A 22,943-nucleotide genomic window follows, 5' to 3' on the forward strand; every position below is an offset into this window, starting at 1 on the left:
CACAACTAGTTTAGCATTTTTCAATTTTAAGTTTCTGCTAGCCATAGATGGAGGAGCTATCTTCCATATTTAGTCCTGACCTTTACTATGAAAGTTGGTGTTGTCGATGCAGAACATGTCAAGTTTATGTGGCAAAAAAGTCCATTTAGGAATTTACAACGCCAGTAGCTCTTACTCAAGCAAATTCTGGACTCATTGCATTGTAAAGACTTGTTTATAATTTGTTTTATCTTCTCACCCAGAGGGTTCCTTCAGTATTAGGTAAAGCTGTGGCCATAGTGTATGTGTGCATCAACCTGTTTGGTGCTTGATTTATCACTGTTGTGTAAATGGCTTTGCCTGCATTTAGTGATTAAGGCAGTACCTTAGAGTGAGGCTTTGTAAGTTATTGTTGTGGTTAAGGTCCTTAACAAATTTTTCACATCGAGCTCATCACATTATTCATGATCACCACATTCTGATCTGTCAATCATAAGCCGAGTGATGCAGCATTAGCCAGGCATTAGATGTAGAGAGTATGGTTGTAGTGGTATATGTTATAGAGGAATCATAGCTATTAATCAACAGAACACGTCAGAAAATGTGTTTGGAGAAGTAAACAATTTGACATTGTATACAAGAGTCAGGGAAGGAGTGGGTATCATCAGGTTGTAGGCCAGGAGAGCTGGAATCCATAATCATCCTTTTAAAGAAGGAATTCATTGAAAAGTAGGGCTCCTTTCTGAATTGCATGAGACATGATAAGACTTACATATGAAATGGGATTTGAATTCACAGAAGCAGTGAACTCCATCTGCCCTGACTTTAGGCAAGATGTAGTTGATTTTTGTCTCCCTCAGTTTTGCCCTTTGTAGTTGCCTGTGACCTAAAGCTTGTAAAGCAGGCCTTATACCTACTATGCTGTGAGTAATTTTACAATTATAGTAAAAAGTCAGAGCAACCTTCTATGAGAATGAAGTGCCTATATCATGACACCAATCTGTCACAAAGATGTTTGAATTAATAACAACAATTATATTGTAAGGTAACTCCAGTAGAGTAGAATACCTGGTAAATTACAGATATGCTACATTCTGAGGCTGTGATTCTGAATATTTTGGTCCTGATTTGTAAACCATTTTTTTAAATGAACAGGCGTGTCTTACTTCTGTCTTCAGTATGAATTAGTCCTCAATTTCCATCCCTGCTTAAGAAAGCATTTTCTTTGAGTAGCATACTCCACACTTAGGGCCTGATTAGATATTGGTGGATGAGTGACTCCGTCATAATGGTTCGGACGGAATAACTTGTCCGCCAATATCTAAATCAGGCCCTTAGTTTTCAGAGACATGCCAGCACGCAGAAAAACAGTTTTTTGTTTAAGACCTTGGGTAAGCATGTATTCCTCTTAGAAGGTCATCAGTAAGTCATTCCTCAATGTGTATTAAGGATTTTAGTACCAGGAGTGCTCATAATTATTTGGTTATCTGACCCCACACTCTCATAAAATAGCTACCAATTTATTAAGAAATTTTGTTAATGAAATCAGGTCTGATATTTCCCTTGCAATGCCCTGTATAAAGTAGCAACATTTTACGGTTTGTTAGTAGCTTGAAAAATCAGATTTTTTGTTTCTGTACAAGAAAGAAAAATTGGGTCAGCCTGATAGAGATCCTGTGATTCACAAGTGATGGGTAATGATATAATAACCAATATTTAAGTGAAAGTATTGGTTGAGGGTTAGACGACTACAGATTACAGGTGAACAAGTGGAGTATTGAAAAAAAGAGAGGACATCTGTGTGTATTGCTGCTAAACATATGACAAAATGCAACATTTATAGAGGGAATTTGAATTTTTCGAAACAAAAAAGGGAGCAATATAAAAAGTAAAATATTGGTAAATTCTACTAAGAGTAGAGGGTTAGGGAACAGTTGTGTTCTACTGGATACTTCTAATCACAGATTCCTCTCCTCAACTTGTGAATTCAACTAGGTGCCAGAGTGGATCTGGTAGATTTTCAGCAATTGCTCCTTCACAGGTAAGAGGCACCATTTTACTCCATTGAAACCCGCACCACATCAGAATTGAGAGTAAGGAACAATTTAAAGGCAACTATCCTGCATGTCAATTCTTTTCTGGGTAGTCCTACACAGATCCAGAGCATCTCGCCTAAATTGTTTTGGTGTCTTATGGGCCCCAAAATGTTAGGTTCCAAGACAGGGTCCTAGGAAATGTCTACAATCGAAGACGACAGGCTTCAAAGCATACTGTGACTGCAGGAAGTAGATGTCAGTATGGACCTGCATGACGTCTGCCTGTCTAAGGTTTCAGCATGACCCAAAGTCCTACAACAGATTTCCCTTAATGTATCCGAAGGCCATCAGGGAGCAAGAGGTGAAGCTGTATGTTGCTAAACCCAAGAAGTACAGCTAGTCAAGATCAAAGTTTGCTCCTGCTCCAGGTCCCAGACCTGCTCCTACTCAAGGTTCTACTCCAAGTTGTCATCTTCTGGTAAGTCAAAGATGAAATTTAAAGTCATGTCTTGTCACAACCATAAGGAGCCAAACAGGATTTGTTTCCTTCCAATCACGCCTTGCCCAGGGAGAGGTTGTGCATTCAGTACTCACTGGATCCAACTCTACAACCCTCACCCAACTCGGAGCCCAACCTGAGGCTTGTCCTTGTGCACTCTAAGTTGATGCCTCACCAAACAGAGGCCTGAAAAGGGCCGTGCTGCATTTTATTTCCGATAATTCCAGTTTCCTCTGCAGGGCTGTTGGACCTTGGAGGCAGAATTCTGACTGAGGACCCAGGCAGATGCTACAGTGGTGCTGACAGACCCTGTGGGGCACCCACCTTGTCCCTTGTCGGGACTGACTCATACCTCCACACCTGTGCCAAAGGCTTCATCTGTCCTAACGCCTTGAACATTTGACAAGACCTCAATTGAGCTGACTTCAGATCCAACCATGATGCTGGCTTTGATCTGGAGAAAACTCTGGATTTTGCTTGTGCGATGTCTCATTATGAAGTAACCAAGGTGCAGCCCCTGACCTAGGAGAACACCCAGGCTGTGCCACTTCCTGGACATCAGTGCTAATAAAGGTTAGAAACTTTATTTGCTTTGGATTCAGATGCTTTATGGGCTTTCAAATCATTCCACATATGTAGAGGAAGCAGATAACGTAATCCCCCCTCATTACTCTGATGCTGGCATGTATTTAGCTATGCAAAATGCTAGAAATTGATTCTCCACTGGAAACCCCTACAGAGGAGGGTGCCTTTCTTGCATTAGTATTCCGCAGAGCAGCAACAGTGTTGAATTTTCAAGTAGCCATAGCAGAAACTAAGGCAAATATATTGACTAAGAACTTGCAGTCTATGCCTGCAACTTCAGAAGCATTGCTGCCTTTCAGTGATGGTGGACTTTTCTGATCCATTATTCGGACCGCAGATTCCTTACCTTCAGAATATTCCCCAGACTCCAAGACTGGATCCAGAAATTGTGTACATTTCTTTATTAGTGAACCAATCTGAATTTGATAAATGTGTCCTGGAACAACAACTATAAAAAGCTGAGGAAATGTTTATGTTAACTGAAGTCAGGAGGCATTTAGAGTGGGCAAAAAAACAAGAAATCTTGAAGGACATCTTTAGGGTTCTAAGATATGAATTGCAGTGCATAGGGATAATTCCTATAGTGTGCTATGTGCATTTTATATTCACTAATATTGTTGTTGATGGTAATATTATTGTTATTACTACTGTTATTAGTATTGGCATTGATGCTAATAATAACAATTGAATAATAGTACTAGTAATAACAACTACAATATGGGGGATAAAGTAACCACAGACTTATGTTATAATGACAGTATTTTATTCCTTATAATACATGGTCACACCATCACCCTTTCCACAAACTGCTTAAACCCTTGATGTCTTGCTCTTTCATATGAAAGAAATAGTATGGTTGAGGGCATAAACAATAAAAGCTCAATGTGTAGTGTGAAATTAAACACAACAAAAAGCAGCTACTGACTTGTAGCAAAAAGATATTAAAATCAGGTTAATGTAAGCCAGATTATAAATTGCAGTAGAAACATTCAGAGAAATTATATTTCTCTTGTATTGAGCTGTGACATGCAAATAAAATAAAAATTCTGCCATAAATTTCTACTTTCTTCTGCTCATTGATCATTTTTGAAAAACAGATCAGAAGAATGAAAAACCAGATCTCGGTGTCACTGCAGTTATAATTATGCAACTATACTAACTTTTTACAGTTGATCATCTGGATCATTTTCCTATTTCAGGTGGCTTGAAATTTGACAACTGAGCTGTAGTAAGGACTTTAGAGATGGGATTCTCGTCAAAGAATGCAAGTTTCCATAAGTAATAATAATGATGATGATGACAATGATAATAATAATATATGGAATAAAGTATTCTCTGCTGCTGTAAATTACAAGGATATTGCAAGCCACTGAGGAGTTCCTTTATAAGATCATGGAACTCCAAGGTGACTTAATATCTGTATATAAGGCTTGGGGAACTTTATTCCTTATAATACATGGTCACATCCTCACCCTTCCAACCAACCACTTGAATTGTTGGTGTGGCACTCTTTCAAGATTACATTTTTGGAAACATGAAGAATTTTGGGTAAAATCTCTAGTGGCAAATTAATCACACAAATAACATTTAGATATGTATTGCAAAAAGATATTCTAATCAGTTTAATACAAGTCAGGTTTTTTAAAACACAGTATCTCACATCAGAATGTGTAGAAACATGCATAGAGATTCTGTCTTTCCAAAAATTTCCTAAAGTGTGGAACAAATTAATGTGCTGCCATAACTATCTTCTTTCTGCTTCTCACTGTTCAGGTAGAAAACAGAGCAGAAGAAGGAATGGCTACCTTTGTTTTTCGTTTTTGAAACTGCAGCTTTAATCATCCTCTGTCACTTGGCTTTTTTCGTATGTACTGATTAGAAGAGAAATAAAAAAAGATGGATTAAGCTGCCTTTTGGAAAAAGGGACAGTTTTAAAGTGTGAAATGTGATTAATGTTTTCCAACTAAATTCAATAATGGCAAAACAAATAAACTTGTAAAACGTTTGCATCCTTTTTATAGATTCTGTCTTCATTTACAAACAAGGAGCTGACTGCTTATGCAAAAGCAGGAGCAGTGGCAGAGGAGGTTTTGTCAGCAATAAGGACCGTGATAGCTTTTGGAGGACAAAAAAAAGAAATCATACGGTGAGAAAATGTGCCATTTACCACTTCATCCTAAACTATTAGCTGCAGATTCTTGGCTTTAATAATCCTTTAGCAAATGGGTGTACAAGTGGGTGTAAAGAACTGATCATAAACAGGTGACCTCTGGGATGGTGGGGTAAACAGCAGTGTAAAATGACTTATCAGGGCTGAAGGTGTAACTGCATTGAAAAACTTTCAAAACCTGGAATTTTTAATAGCAAACATGCTTAATCTCACATCTAGTTCTACGTATATTTTGGATATCTCTTTGGTAAGCACCACCAAACCCCTTTGGGATTAAATGGAAGTTTGCAGCAAAATAATCTAACCTAATCTAATTGTACAGAGGAGTGAATCAAAATCATCTTTAATGAGTAGACGTTGAACTACACAGCTCAGCTGGGAAATAAACAGCCTCTGGCTGCATGGAGTAGCTCACACAGAACAGGATAACTATTTATTTGTACTAGATCTAGTTGGACAGATGTTTTATGCACTTTCTCCAACATGGGGTAATCCCTACACTTTAATACTATGGCAGAAAAAGTGAGACGAAACAAATAAAAAAAGAGCAAAATCCAGTTAGATGTGTTTGTATATATAATAGAACCATCTCAGTTCTGGTATCCCTGTCCCCCTTTTTTAGCGTCCCAAGCTATTAGTGGGGCAGAGGGGCAAACACTAGTGTGCTCCCCCAGTCAGCTGTTTGTCTTTGCCCATGGGTCAGAGAGTAAAAAACCCAAGGCCCACATGTTTCCCACCTGGCCATCCTCTCAACGTTGTAATGTCCTTCCTGATCTTTCTCCTACGGATGGGGAGCAGTGCTTATGCAGCAAGTGGACACCCCCTCACTGTGATGATGCTGTAGGTTGTGGTATCTGTCTACTGCCTTGTAGTTCCACTTGAGGTAGAGTTATTGATGCTGTAAGTGTGTCATGTACAGCATAGTTGTGAGAAGATAGACAGGAGAACAGCCTCCAAAGATACACTGTGCCTGCCCTCAGTTCATAAGTCGACTAAGAAGATATGTTGTTCGTATTGTTGCTTTCAGTGTGCAGTTGCCCTGACCATAGAACCAGCAGCATCTCTAGGATGATGAGATGCTGGAAGTGACAGATCAAGAGTAATTCAGGGTACAACACCATCGTGGACATGAGCTACAAAACTTGGTATCTAAATGATGGCTAGTTTCCACCCCAAATCATACGTTAGATCAAGGTAGGAAGCCACTAACAATGGCACAGGCCAAGTGCCACTTTTCCACATATCAAACCCAACTCTAGACAAACTTGGCTAATTTCATATTAAATCATTACTGGCTTATAAAAAGATACAGTTAGTTTGAATGGTTGAGACGTGAACCTGGTAGAGAATGCTTCGTGTTTACATTTGTTAATTCAAGTGGTAGTTGCTTAATGATGCAGGTAATTATCATGTCACTTTCTGTATGTTTTTTTGATGATAAATGATGTCCCTGTACAAGAAGGGTGATTTTACTAAACGTGAGTTGCCTGCACATATTTGCAGCTAGAGGAACCCTTATCAGGTACTGGACTCATAAATGTTTTGTCCCAAGAGTTTGTTTTTAAATCTGATTCTGTGCAATTTCATTGTTGAGTCAATTCTCGAAGGTCAGTAAATAGTAAACCTACCATTGTTCACACATGATTGATTTGTTTTCTATGTTGTCACATCTTATGGACAATTTCAAAAACATGTGCCATTCAAAATCATTTTCCGAATGTCCTTTCTCTTGAAAGTGTCTCATCGATTTGGTTGCATTTCTAGTGCTCAGTTATCCTTACTTTTGTTTTTCTTGTTGTTATACCTATACATTTGAGTTTACACTTGTATTTGATTATGCACACTACATTCCTTGACATTGACCCTTGCACCTGTGGTACTGTATGTTTTAATAGAGAGTTTGTGGTTAGGTCTTTTATCCTCTCTCTCTCATAAGTGTATAAAGGTTTTTACTGGCTGCTTGCCGAAGGGGAGCAAGTATTTTAACCTGTTAGAAATGTCAGGTTCACAAATCATCAGGAGCACCGTGGTCCAAGAAGCTCACTTTTCAGCAACCATGACTCTGTCTGTGGTGAGTTAGTTGGTCTATCTACATAGTAAGTAATGAATACACACTAACTGTACACACTATCAGAAGCACTCTTGCGTCAGCAATGAGAACTCCGCAAGCCTCAAAAGTGCTTCTAAAAGCTTTTTATGGGATTTAATGTGTTATGACTTGTTTCAACAGTTTTAGCAAGAGGGTTCCACTAATATATCTGTAGCACAAATGTTCCACTATGGCGACCAATAAAGTGCACAAGTTACTTTACAATGTTCATGTTCTCAGAAATAATTGCAGTATGATAAGGGCATCTTTAGAGAAGCACTTATACCCCAATTGATGCACCAATAGATCAAGTCAGTAGAGTACATATGTTCTGTACAGTGTCTTTCCACCCATATTTCCTGCTTGTAACAACTGGGAAACATGATTATGGTGCTATTAAAGTAGTAAGTAAGTAATAGTTTATTCGGATAAATTATGATTATAAAACATTACACACATAAAACAATATGTTCGATGGCATGTGTAGCTGCAGATTCACATGCTGTGCACGTCCAAAACAATATGTTCGATGGCATCTGTCGCTGTAGATACGCATGTTCTGCAATAGCTCGCCATCTGGTGTTGGGCCGGAGTGTTACAAGTTGTTTTTCTTCGAAGAAGTCTTTCGAGTCACGGGACCGAGTGACTCCTCCTTTTGTCCCCATTGCGCATGGGCGTCGACTCCATCTTCGATTGTTTTTTTTCCGCCATCGGGTTCGGACGTGTTCCTGTCGCTCCGAGTTTCGGAACGGAAAATTAGCTAATTTCGGAAGATTTTCGTCGGTATTGTTGAGTTCGGGATCGGCGTACTTAGATTCCACACCGCATCGAAGATCGAAGAGCTCCGGTGCCCTTCGGGGTAGTTTTTCGATCCTCCGTCGGGGCCTGGTCGGCCCGACCGCGTGCTGAAGAACGCCGATGGAACGGACCCCGTTCCGTTTCTGCCCCAAATGCCACAATAAGTACCCTTACACAGACCAACACTTGGTCTGCAACCTGTGCCTGTCACCTGAGCACAGCGAAGACACCTGCGAGGCCTGTCGTGCGTTCCGGTCCCGAAAAACACTCCGAGACCGTCGAGCCAGAAGACTTCAGATGGCGTCCGCACCGACAGCCCAACGGGAGTTCGAGGAACAGGAAGAAGAAGGTACCTTCTCGATCCAAGACTCGGACTCCGAAGGATTCGACGATACACAAACCGTGAGTAAGACGTCGAAATCCACTCAGAAGAACATTTACAAGGCCCAGGGGACGCCACTGCCACCAGGCCATGGCTCCACCCATAAATTCGGTGACCGCCCGTCGGCACCGAAAAAGGCCCACACAGTGCCGAGATCGTCCGACTCCGGTCGAGACACCGGCACGCAGCCTTCTCGGGACCGAGAAAGTGCTGGAGACAAGCCTCGACACCGAGATGCCGGTGCCGACACGGCTCGACGCCGAGACAGCGGCACCGAAACAGATCGACGCCGAGAGGTTTCGGCCCCGAAAAAGAAAAGAGTCACCTCGGAGCCGAAAAAACACGCAGACAGGGTTTCGATGCCGAAACAAACTGCAAGCGACCCAGCTTCAGGCTCTTATACAGAAGAGCACTCGCTAACCTCCCAAATGCAGAAGCATAGGTTTGAGGAAGAGCTGCAAGCAACTGATGTGGACCATACGCAAAAGCGTATCTTCATACAGCAGGGGACAGGAAAAATAAGCACCCTTCCCCCCATTAGGAGAAAGAGAAGGTTGGAGTTCCAGACGGAACAAACACCACAACCAAAAGTGGTGAAAAGAGTTACCCCACCACCCTCTCCTCCGCCTGTGATTAACGTCTCACCAGCACAAACTCCATCACACTCCCCAGCTCACACCACCATGAGCCAGGGTGACCAAGATCAGGACGCATGGGACCTATACGACGCCCCAGTGTCAGATAACAGTCCGGAGGCATACCCTACAAAGCCATCTCCACCAGAAGACAGCACCGCGTATTCTCAAGTGGTGGCTAGAGCAGCACAATTTCACAACGTAAGCCTCCACTCAGAACAAGTCGAGGATGATTTCTTATTTAACACACTCTCCTCCACCCACAGCTCCTACCAAAGCCTGCCTATGCTCCCTGGTATGCTCCGGCACGCAAAAGACATCTTTAAGGAGCCGGTCAAAAGTAGGGCAATCACACCAAGGGTGGAAAAAAAGTATAAGGCGCCTCCTACAGACCCGGCTTTCATCACTACACAGCTGCCACCAGACTCTGTCGTTGTAGGAGCAGCTAGGAAAAGGGCCAACTCTCACACATCTGGAGATGCACCACCCCCAGATAAAGAAAGCCGCAAGTTCGATGCAGCTGGTAAAAGAGTCGCAGCACAAGCTGCAAACCAGTGGCGCATCGCGAACTCACAGGCACTACTTGCGCGCTATGACAGAGCCCACTGGGACGAGATGCAACATCTCATTGATCATCTGCCCAAGGACTTACAAAATAGGGCAAAACAAGTGGTTGAGGAGAGACAGACCATTTCCAACAACCAGATCCGCTCCTCCATGGACGCTGCAGATACAGCTGCACGGACAATTAATACATCCGTAACTATCAGAAGGCATGCATGGCTCCGAACGTCTGGATTTAAACCAGAGATTCAACAAGCAGTTCTCAATATGCCTTTTAATGAAAAAGAACTGTTCGGTCCAGAAGTGGACACAGCGATTGAGAAACTCAAAAAAGATACGGACACTGCCAAAGCCATGGGCGCACTCTACTCCCCGCAGAGCAGAGGGAATTACAGCACATTCCGTAAAACGCCCTTTCGAGGGGGGTTTCGAGGTCAAAGCACACAAGCCAGCACCTCACAAGCCACACCGTCCAGTTACCAGGGACAGTATAGAGGAGGTTTTCGGGGACAATATAGAGGAGGGCAATTCCCTAAAAATAGAGGAAGATTTCAAAGCCCCAAAGCCCCTACTACTAAACAGTGACTCACAGGTCACTCACCCCCTCCACACAACACCAGTGGGGGGAAGAATAGGTCATTATTACAATGCATGGGAGGAAATCACTACAGACACTTGGGTTCTAGCAATTATCCAACATGGTTATTGCATAGAATTTCTACAATTCCCTCCAAACATACCACCAAAAGCACAAAATTTAACAACACACCATTCCAATCTCCTGGAGATAGAAGTGCAGGCACTATTGCAAAAGAATGCAATCGAATTAGTGCCAAACACACAAATAAACACAGGAGTTTACTCACTGTACTTTCTGATACCAAAGAAGGACAAAACACTGAGACCAATCCTAGACCTCAGAGTAGTGAACACTTTCATCAAATCAGACCACTTCCACATGGTCACACTACAAGAAGTATTGCCATTGCTAAAACTGCACGACTACATGGCAACTTTAGACCTCAAGGATGCTTATTTCCATATACCAATACACCCATCGCACAGGAAATACCTAAGGTTTGTATTCAAAGGAATACATTACCAATTCAAGGTACTGCCTTTCGGATTAACAACCGCACCAAGAGTCTTTACCAAATGTCTAGCGGTAGTCGCAGCACACATAAGAAGGCAGCAAATACATGTGTTCCCATATCTAGACGACTGGCTAATCAAGGCCCATTCGTTAATAGAGTGCTCAAATCACACAAATCATATCATACAAACCCTCTTCAAACTAGGGTTCACCGTCAATTTCACAAAATCCAAAATTCTGCCACGCAAGGTACAACAATACCTGGGAGCCATAATAGACACATCAAAAGGAGTAGCCACTCCAAGTCCACAAAGAATTCAAAATTTCAACACCATCATACAACGCATGTATCCAACACAAAAGATACAGGCAAAGATGGTATTACAACTCCTAGGCATGATGTCATCATGCATAGCCATTGTCCCAAACGCAAGACTGCACATGAGGCCCTTACAACAATGCCTAGCATCACAGTGGTCTCAAGCACAGGGTCACCTTCTAGATCTGGTGTTAATAGACCGCCAAACTTACCTCTCGCTTCTGTGGTGGAACAACATAAATTTAAACAAGGGGCGGCCTTTCCAAGACCCAGTGCCACAATACGTAATAACAACAGATGCTTCCATGACAGGGTGGGGAGCACACCTCGATCAACACAGCATACAAGGACAATGGAACGTACATCAAACAAAACTGCATATCACTCACCTAGAACTTCTAGCAGTTTTTCAAGCACTAAAAGCTTTCCAACCAATAATAGTTCACAAATACATTCTCGTCAATACAGACAACATGACAACTATGTATTATCTAAACAAGCAGGGGGGGACGCACTCCACGCAGTTAAGCCTGCTAGCACAAAAAATTTGGCATTGGGCAATTCACAACCAAATTCGCCTAATTGCACAGTTTATACCAGGGATACAAAATCAACTCGCAGACAATCTCTCTCGAGATCACCAACAGGTCCACGAATGGGAAATTCACCCCCAAATTCTGAACACTTATTTCAAACTCTGGGGAACACCTCAGATAGACTTGTTTGCGACAAGGGAGAACGCAAAATGCCAAAACTTCGCATCCAGATACCCACACAAACAATCCCAAGGCAATGCCCTATGGATAAACTGGTCAGGGATATTTGCTTACGCTTTTCCTCCTCTCCCTCTCCTTCCCTACCTGGTAAACAAACTCAGTCAAAGCAAACTCAAACTCATATTGATAGCACCAACTTGGGCAAGGCAACCCTGGTACACAACGCTGCTAGACCTATCAGTGGTACCCTGCATCAAATTGCCCAACAGGCCAGATCTGTTGACACAGCACAACCAAAAGATCAGACACCCAGATCCAGCATCGCTGAATCTAGCAATCTGGCTCCTGAAATCCTAGAATTCGGGCACTTACAACTTACCCAAGAATGTATGGAAGTCATAAAACAAGCAAGAAGGCCATCCACCAGGCACTGCTATGCAAGTAAATGGAAGAGGTTTGTTTGCTACTGCCATATTAATCAAATACAACCATTACACACAACTCCAGAACATGTAGTGGGTTACTTGCTTCACTTACAAAAATCTAACCTAGCTTTCTCTTCCATTAAGATTCACCTTGCAGCAATATCTGCATACCTGCAGACTACCTATTCAACTTCCCTATATAAAATACCAGTCATTAAAGCATTCATGGAGGGCCTTAGGAGAATTATACCACCAAGAACACTACCTGTTCCTTCATGGAACCTAAATGTTGTCCTAACTAGACTTATGGGTCCACCTTTTGAACCCATGCACTCCTGCGACATACAGTTCCTAACCTGGAAGGTGGCATTTCTCATCGCCATTACTTCCCTGAGAAGAGTAAGCGAGATTCAGGCGTTTACTATACAGGAACCTTTTATACAACTACACAAAAATAAAGTCGTCCTAAGGACCAATCCTAAATTTTTGCCAAAGGTTATTTCACCGTTCCATCTAAATCAAACAGTGGAACTTCCAGTGTTTTTTCCACAGCCAGATACCGTAGCTGAAAGGGCACTACATACATTAGATGTCAAAAGAGCATTGATGTATTACATTGACAGAACAAAGAACATCAGAAAGACTAAACAACTCTTTATTGCATTTCAAAAACCTCATGCAGGAAACCCAATTTCAAAACAAGGTATAGCCAGATGGATAGTTAAATGCATCCAAATCTGCTACCTTAAAGCTAAACGACAGCTGCCCATTACACCAAGGGCACACTCAACCAGAAAGAAAGGTGCTACCATGGCCTTTCTAGGAAACATCCCAATGCAAGAAATATGTAAGGCAGCCACATGGTCTACGCCTCACACATTCACCAAGCACTACTGTGTATACGTGTTATCCGCACAACAAGCCACAGTAGGTCAAGCCGTATTAAGGACATTATTTCAGACTACTTCCACTCCTACAGGCTGATCCACCGCTTTTGGGGAAATAACTGCTTACTAGTCTATGCAGAACATGCGTATCTACAGCGACAGATGCCATAGAACTGAAAATGTCACTTACCCAGTGTACATCTGTTCGTGGCATCAGTCGCAGTAGATTCGCATGTGCCCACCCGCCTCCCCGGGAGCCTGTAGCAGTTTGGAAGTTACCTTCAATTATTTATATATGTATCATCTCAACCTTAAATAGGTGCATACTTAGTCACTCCATTGCATGGGCACTATTACTACAATTCAACTCCTACCTCACCCTCTGCGGGGAAAAACAATCGAAGATGGAGTCGACGCCCATGCGCAATGGGGACAAAAGGAGGAGTCACTCGGTCCCGTGACTCGAAAGACTTCTTCGAAGAAAAACAACTTGTAACACTCCGGCCCAACACCAGATGGCGAGCTATTGCAGAACATGCGAATCTACTGCGACTGATGCCACGAACAGATGTACACTGGGTAAGTGACATTTTCAATACAATGCATAGTATTCATAATCACATCATAATAAATATAGCAGACAATTAATTATTATAATACAATAAAGCTCCTGCCACAGCCAATTCTAATCATCACAAGTCAACTATTAATATTATTACATACACTAGTCTGCGATCGCAGTTCCTTTAGGAAAAATACAATTCCCATACTGTTTTTAGATTAGTTTGTTAATCCTTCATGCTTTGCACTGCTCATTGTAAAGTGCAAGTAGTATGTCCCCTGGACCATCCTAAAATGTTAGTCAGCATATCATACTTTATCAAACACATGGTCACAGTTTTCTCTGTAAAGGTTGCCAGGTTCTTTAAACAATATGTTGTACATCCAATAATATCCATGCAAACATAGCAGTTTTCCAACATAAAGTGCACGTGCCTCAGACAATTAGCCATAATTCCTGTAAACCTTAAGCATTATTCATTCAGCTTGGAGCTACCTGTTGTAATTTGCATATAATACATTATCAATATCATCCTGGGACTGTTAATCAGTATTTCATACTTATCAGTTACATGATCACAGTATCATTATTGGCACTGCCAGATCCTTAAAACAATTGGGCATGCATCCAATAATCTTCATGCGATCCTGCAGTTAACCAACATAATGCGCAAGTGCTTCAGGTCTGTAACCAAACAAGTGTCTAGGCAGCATTTAATATTTTGCATCTGATGCACCAAGCTTAGATTAAATACCTAGATACAGAAAACACAATAATTAGTTAAATATATGTAACAATAATAAGTTAAATATATGTAAGGCGCCTGTAAGTCTTGTTATGGATAACCACAGACAAATTGGAATTAGCCACGCTCTCCTGGCCTTTACATAGGAGGGGCAAAAGAACAAACTATGGTGGTCATTCCAACCCTGGCGGTCCATGACCGCCGGGTTGGAGGACCGCGGGAGCACCGCCGACAGGCCGGCGGTGCTCCAATGGGCATTCCGACCGCGGCGGTAAAGCCGCGGTCGGACCGGCAGCACTGGCCGGCTCCCGTCAGTGTACCGCCGCCCATTGGAATCCTCCAAGGCGGCGCAGCTAGCTGCGCCGCCGAGGGGATTCCGACCCCCCCTACCGCCATCCAGTTCCCGGCGGTCCGCCCGCCGGGAACCGGATGGCGGTAGGGGGGGTCGCGGGGCCCCTGGGGGCCCCTGCAGTGCCCATGCCACTGGCATGGGCACTGCAGGGGCCCCCGTAAGAGGGCCCCTAAATGTATTTTACTGTCTGCTGCGCAGACAGTGAAATACGCGACGGGTGCAACTGCACCCGTCGCACAGCTTCCACTCCGCCAGCTCGATTCCGAGCCGGCTTCATCGTGGAAGCCTCTTTCCCGCTGGGCTGGCGGGCGTCCTGAAGGCGGCCGCCCGCCAGCCCAGCGGGAAAGTCAGAATTACCGCAGCGGTCTTTCGACCGCGGAACGGTAACCTGACGGCGGGACTTTGGTGGGCGGCCTCCGCCGCCCGCCAAGGTCCGAATGAGGGCCTATGTTCCACAGATTTGGTGCTTGACATGCATGCTGGACACATAGACCTGGTGGTACTTGCCTGCCATCTATACCTGAATGCATTAAACATCATAATCCCATATCTGTATTCTAAAAATAAAGATCTTGAAAGAGGGGGCTCTAATCAGTCTAAGAACAGTTCCAAAACTGGGACTCACTTTAAACCAACAAAACACTCTGTTGGGGTGCCATATGCTGGTGAGGACATCCACCTTCTGTGAATAAAATATCAGTATGTAGTCTTCAGTTGGGCTATGTCTCCCCTGGTCAGACCTTCTGGATTCTCCCAGATCCCGTGCAGGTCTAGCATACCTTTACAGGGAGTGCAGAATTATTAGGCAAGTTGTAATTTTGAGGATTAATTTTATTATTGAACAACAACCATGTTCTCAATGAACCCAAAAAACTCATTAATATCAAAGCTGAATATTTATGGAAGTAGTTTTTAGTTTGTTTTTAGTTTTAGCTATGTTAGGGGGATATCTGTGTGTGCAGGTGACTATTACTGTGCATAATTATTAGGCAACTTAACAAAAAACAAATATATACCCATTTCAATTATTTATTATTACCAGTGAAACCAATATAACATCTCAACATTCACAAATATACATTTCTGACATTGAAAAACAAAACAAAAACAAATCAGTGACCAATATAGCCACCTTTCTTTGCAAGGACACTCAAAAGCCTGCCATCCATGGATTCTGTCAGTGTTTTGATCTGTTCACCATCAACATTGCGTGCAGCAGCAACCACAGCCTCCCAGACACTGTTCAGAGAGGTGTACTGTTTTCCCTCCTTGTAAATCTCACATTTGATGATGGACCACAGGTTCTCAATGGGGTTCAGATCAGGTGAACAAGGAGGCCATGTCATTAGATCTCCTTCTTTTATACCCTTTCTTGCCAGCCACGCTGTGGAGTACTTGGACGCGTGTGATGGAGCATTGTCCTGCATGAGAATCATGTTTTTCTTGAAGGATGCAGACTTCTTCCTGTACCACTGCTTGAAGAAGGTGTCTTCCAGGAACTGGCAGTAGGACTGGGAGTTGAGCTTGACTCCATCCTCAACCCGAAAAGGCCCCACAAGCTCATCTTTGATGATACCAGCCCAAACCAGTACTCCACCTCCACCTTGCTGGCGTCTGAGTCGGACTGGAGCTCTCTGCCCTTTACCAATCCAGCCACGGGCCCATCCATCTGGCCCATCAAGACTCACTCTCATTTCATCAGTCCATAAAACCTTAGAAAAATCAGTCTTGAGATATTTCTTGGCCCAGTCTTGACGTTTCAGCTTGTGTGTCTTGTTCAGTGGTGGTCGTCTTTCAGCCTTTCTTACCTTGGCCATGTCTCTGAGTATTGCACACCTTGTGCTTTTGGGCACTCCAGTGATGTTGCAGCTCTGAAATATGGCCAAACTGGTGGCAAGTGGCATCGTGGCAGCTGCACGCTTGACTTTTCTCAGTTCATGGGCAGTTATTTTGCGCCTTGGTTTTTCCACACGCTTCTTGCGACCCTGTTGACTATTTTGAATGAAACGCTTGATTGTTCGATGATCACGCTTCAGAAGCTTTGCAATTTTAAGAGTGCTGCATCCCTCTGCAAGATATCTCACTATTTTTGACTTTTCTGAGCCTGTCAAGTCCTTCTTTTGACCCATTTTGCCAAAGGAAAGGAAGTTGCCTAATAATTATGCACACCTGATATAGGGTGTTGATGTCATTAGACCACACCCCTTCTCATTACAGAGATGCACATCACCTAATATGCTTAATTGGTAGTAGGCTTTCAAGCCTATACAGCTTGGAGTAAGACAACATGCATAAAGAGGATGATGTGGTCAAAATACTCATTTGCCTAATAATTCTGCACTCCCTGTATGTGTCTGAGCCAGGATATCACTAGTTGCTTGTCCAACACTTTTACTTCTGAAACTGTCTGTTTCACAGGAATCTGGGATTTGCCTGTCCAGAGCTTCACCCAGTAGATCACGGGTTTAAGAGCATCAGGGTGTGTAACATTCTTCAGCCCTTGATTAAATCGCATCGGGCGAGTGGGGTGCTTTTAGGCAAGGCCAATACTGATCGATAAACCTGTTCTCTGTTTTTTGAAGGCCCCTAGATTGATCATTGCCACATATTTCTGGCCCATAGAGGGCCGCACCAAGTACCTTGGCATAATAGATTTCAAGGACAGGTGATATTAGTCGAAAGTTTTATTTAGTCAGTTTCTTTATAATTGCAGCCTCAACATGCTGCAGAGACATCTGGCTCTTCATTATTTGAGGGGACCATGATAGATTGCAGGCTAGTCTGACACCTAGGTAGTGAAAGCCTTTGACCTGTTCTAGGTTGTTAAGCCCAAGCCTCACCTTTCCTCTTAAAGCCTTATTTGGCCGGAAAGTCATACATTTAGTTTTGGTAACATTAATGTCCATGTCCACATGCATCTGTGAATTGATCTAAAATACTCTGTAAACCTATAGATTTCTTAGATATTAAGCATATGACATCTGAAAAAAGGAGGGCAGGAATTGGCTAGTCATCTAGCTTCTGGCAGTCGCCTCTACAGTCATATAAAGTATCTGTTAATCCATTTATGTAGCATGTGAACAAGATTGTAGCTAAGATGCACCCCTGCTGCACCCCTCTTCTAATGTCTATACAGCCTGTTGATTTGCCCTTCTTGCCCCTATCTCGCTTGTGCAAAATTCCCACTCTATGGTGAGATTAGTAGATGTAACAGTTCTAGTGGCAACCCCATCTCCTTCAGTACAAGCCATAGTTTCTCCCGGGGAATCAAATCAAAAGATGATTTTAAGTCTACAAACAATACATACAGATGTCCTTTGTTCATGCAAACTGCCTTCCAGAGAAGTAACAGGACGCAGAGCACCTGTTCTATGGTGCTCGTGTATGCCCTGAACCCTGCTTGTAAATGAGACAGAATCATTCAGCAGCTGTTTACTAAAATGTTCTGGGTCTGTAATTAGCTGGATCGCTCTTGCACCCTTTTTTGTGGATTGGGATTATTTCTGCCCCCTTCTGTGCCTCTGGTATGCCCCATCCTCCCATTTGCTATTGGATTAGAGAGCACATTAAATATAAATCCCTACACAACTGTCTCTGACAAATACAGCTGGTGAACTTTTTGGCTTCGCTACTATAGTTTGTGTACTCTGACCTATATATAGTTGGAGAGCCCAGGCGTCTTGAAACATGCAGATGTGAAAGGTATCTCTAAAGGCTCTCCATTCTGGGTCATCCATTTTGGATTATAATCCCACTGCATTCCATGAAAGTAGCTTGCATTGTGTTGTCTGTATGCTGTGTGAGAGTTAATGTTGGATGGGTTGTTCTCCTTCTTAGGTGTGATTGTGCACCCCTGGCTACTTCCCTTTTTATGTCTTCTGGTGATAAGAAGGGGGACAATGCCTGGTTGATGATAGATTATCTCCAGGGGATACTTCATGTCCCTTCTCCATTCAATCAAGCTAACCGAGGCCTTTACCATGATGTCTCCCCATAGGTATGATTAAGGATCCTCTTATCCAAGTAGCAGGTGACATCTTGCTGATTTTATGGGTAGAATACTCCTTGGATGGCGGGGGTTAAACTTAAACTGTATCAGGTGAGAAGTTCAGAGGTCTAAATTTACTAACCTATTTAAATACTCCTCCTTGATCAACTCAAGGGCTATATAGTCAAGCTGCTCTTTTTGCATGGAGCAACGCTTCGCCTCTGATAGAACAGATCTTATCAGGGAGTAACAATGCCTCTGGCTCCTTATCCAGTGTATGACTGTGTTCTTGAGCGAACCATTAGCCTCCCTAGCCCCTGTGGGTAGCATTGACCATATATATCTTTTTGGTGTCTTTCTTAATCAGTCTATTCTTAAGGGGCATATTCTCCCTACTTAGCCATCTACTTTCCAGAACCCACTGGCTTTGGTGTAATCCCCTCCTTACAGGATCAGTTGAGGGAATTCAGGATGTACTTCTGCATTTCCCTACCTTACTTCCTCTTTCTGAGGCGGCGTTCTTAGGTGATCTATGCTATAACTTTGCAGGGTATATATGATCTCTACCCTATCTGATATCTTCCCTTTGTGACATTCCTGTTTTGGGTGTGTTCTTTCACAGGACCTAGAGTCCCAATCATACTCATTCTTTCTCCCTTATTCCTGCTTCCCTCGTCCATACTGCTTTTGCAAGCTTCATCTGTGCTGGTCCTTTGCACTATTCATAAACTCTTGATCTTATTCAATAATTGGGCAACATGTAGTCACAGATTTTGTACTTCCCCCTATCTGCACAATAAGCTCTCTAAGATATTTGAGACCCTTGCCCCAATCACATCTCTTCGGCACATTAGATAAAATATAATCCAGGATTTCTCTATCAGGAGGGGTTGTTGTCACTACCCCTGTCAGGGGGCGATAGTCATTAGAACAGGGCACCCGTGGGACAGCAATAACAGTATTCCATGGATTAGGACCACCAGAGGTTTGCTCCACACCATACTCTGGGTCAGCAATCCAGGCCCTTTTACTGGTTTCAACAATGTCTTATTCTTCTCTTGAAGTACGATTTTCTATGGGGGAGACAATGCTGCTGTATTAGATGTACCAGTCTTGCGACCCGATTCGGCTATTTCTGCAACTTTCCAGCTTTGGCCAGGGCGGTCCTTTTTTTCCTTTATTTAAAATAGTTTCCACCCACAATGAGGTTATCTGTTTCTTCTAAGGTGCATTTCTCTGCAGCGTGACGGACAGCTCTCTTGCTGCTTATAGTCCCCTGTTGGCGGCTATGGGCTCTCCCCTACCCCATTATTTCTAGCTTGTAACATGGGGAGTTGTAGGCTAATGTGCAGTGATTCCAGCAGGATAAAACTCTATCTCTTATTCACTACCTAGGTGGATCTAAACAATTTGTTAACCAGTGCTCCACTGGATGTAAGTTCAGCAATTCAGGCAGTTTAAATACAGCCTCAATCCTCTTGGTACTAAGAAGAAAAGAAGATCTTACTGTCCCTTTGTCCTCTCAATGCGTGTCAGGGTTGCAGTTCATAAAATTAGCACAGGTAGTGTTAAATATTGTTAGTTGTTAGGGGGTAGCCCTGCCCTGCTTCTTCCTGGCTCAGACAGGCTATGACAGGCCCATCTTGGCCCATCTTTGCCCGATCTTCGGTAGCGGTGAACAAGCTACCTAGCACTATGCTGCACCAGCTGTCAGCCATTGAAGGTGCCTCCTCCTGTAGCCCAGGGTGACCTGGGACTCGAAGTTCCTGAAGAGCTGGTGGTGGTGCTGAAAGGAGTTTTTTTGTGTGCTAGTGAACTTAGAGAAAGGAGTGCAATGTACATGCCATGCGTCAAGAATATGCTATGTTTAACCACATGGTTATCAAACAGACAGCCTTTTTTTTATTGCCGAACCTGAATGAGATGCCTTAATGTAGCTCTGCCTTGATGACCCACCTCTAACCCTGACCCAAGTTGCAAGTGGTACTGTCCCGTAGCCTATGTGCATTACTAAGGGTACAGGTACATATAGGTTCTTTCAATATTTGGTTACAACATTTTATGAATTTATGATATTATTAGCCCCATTTAAGGAATCTGCAGGAAATTGTTCAAACTTTCCAAAAACAAAATATATCCACCTACAGTGGATCTTAAAAAGCTGTATGCATATTGGAGAAGGGAAACTTGAAGGGTGCCTAAAAAAGTTGCACTTTCCATTGGAAGTCCAATTGGCAACTTGTGATAAGTGAGAGCACAAACCATGTTTGTAGCATGTACAGCTGTAGATTGCATACTGTCATTTACTGTTGCAAACAAATGTTTCCAATTTTTTTTTCCTTTGAAGAAGTGTATGTTTTTGGGATATCTTCCTTTAGCCCATGCTGCCCCAGGAACTAGACTTCACCTCATATTGTGTGTTTTTCACTATCTGGGCAGCTACTTCCGCTTGAGCTCCAGAACTGTTCCTTAGTTATCCTGTTCCATTGTTGAAGAATCATCAATAGCAATATCAGTGACCATGTTGAATTTTCCAACTACAGCAAAGTAGTTTCATTCCAGGACTCAGGCCAGATCAAGAATGACTGTTAGGGGAGGGTGGAATGGAAAACTTGCCCTTCCAACATTTTCCGAATTGTTATAACAACTACCTGTGGTCCGGTCACCATCAGATTTGCAACCTTTATCTGTCCCCAGAGCATGAGGAGTCAAACTGCTCTGCATGTCAGGTGTTTAAAATAAAGAGACAAACAGATACCAATGGGAATGCTGCTGGGCTCAATAAAAAATACAGTGTTGGTGCACTACCAATATGCCAGACATCCTTGGCCCAGAAATCATCAAGGAAGTGGCATACAATCTTACTGGCTTAAGGAGAAAAACTCCTCTAGATTCTGTCCCGTACTGCAGTTGCGTAGGAGGAAGTCCCCCTGAAACAAGGCTTAGGACACGGGGCAAAAAACTGCACAGAGCCAATGTCCCTTGACTTTGCCTGAGGATCAACCTCATCTAGTATCAACCTCAGGAACAATTCTCAAAAAGAGGCTGGGTGCCGCTCTCAAGGGTGCGTGGCATCGAGTCCTGAGACTGTCCACAAAAAATATTGACCTTCAGGTTCGAGTCCCAGCACCTAGACCTCTTACCCCTGAGAGACCCCTGTAGCACTGGTCAAGCCTTGTTCCAAGCGCTCAGAGCTTCATCAGCCGAAACCGAATTTCCATCAAGCCACCATCTGAGTTGAGATCCGGCACTGAAAAAGATCTCCACACTGAGGGCATGATTCACAAAGGTAAACTTACACTTTTGTGTATTTTACTATTTTTTTGGTATTCACATGAGGCCAAAGCTACTGTATCTTCACCTTTTCTTCAAGAGGAGTGCGCTCTGATATCAGCCAAGGGGCCAGGATCTTGGTGGCAAGTCTTGGGGACCAGGGCTCAGACAGATCCAGTTGAAATGTTCAGCTGGGCAGTTGCGAGGATGCACTCGGAAGCTTGTGGTGTCCTTGTACTTCGAACAGAAGGTCAGCCAAATGACCCTTGAAGTCACTTCTGGAGAGCCTAGTTTCAATGAAAGCAGGTACAATTGTTCCATCTTCAGACAGCAGGGCAGTTCCACAGATCCAGGGGTGTTATGATGAGAGGTTATGAAGATGCCACTTTTATTTGTGGTTTTATATGTGGTGCCAACGTTTGTGTGGTTAATTCCCTGACCTACCCACAAATCTGAAACTGATCAGTTCTTTCTCCTCACCTGGATTTGGTCCAATACTGTATAGGGTCACAAAGGCAAAGTTTAGCCTAGTGTTAAGTTTCTTTGTGTGTGCTATAGGGCAAGGCACAACTCCTCCCAAACCATCCAATCAAGAACACCCTCTCCCTCCACACCTAGGCCTCTTTTATCTTAATGTGTGGAAGGAAAACACCACAGGAGAACCATTCGGTCATATGGTGCTGGACGCAGATAGAAAGGCACATTTCATTTAGGGGAGGAAAATATCCAACTTTGTAAAGGTGGCATTATAAAATAATAGCTTCAACCTGACTTTAAAGATAATTTTAAATTACAATTCATTTGAATGTAAAAATCAAATCTCTATCTGGTCCCAAACTGAAGTTA

General features: G+C 43.0%; 1 protein-coding gene across 1 annotated transcript in view; it reads left to right on the forward strand.

Moving 5' to 3' along the window:
• The window catches only part of LOC138261971 (ATP-dependent translocase ABCB1-like), a 519,774-nt gene that overhangs the window by 243,034 nt on the left and 253,797 nt on the right, over positions 1-22,943 (forward strand). Inside the window, 1 exon segment of the mRNA XM_069211572.1 lies at positions 5,121-5,245. Within this exon segment, the coding sequence (XP_069067673.1) occupies positions 5,121-5,245 (125 nt within the window).

Source organism: Pleurodeles waltl, chromosome 10 (assembly GCF_031143425.1).
Source record: "Pleurodeles waltl isolate 20211129_DDA chromosome 10, aPleWal1.hap1.20221129, whole genome shotgun sequence".
NCBI classification, from domain to species: domain Eukaryota; kingdom Metazoa; phylum Chordata; class Amphibia; order Caudata; family Salamandridae; genus Pleurodeles; species Pleurodeles waltl.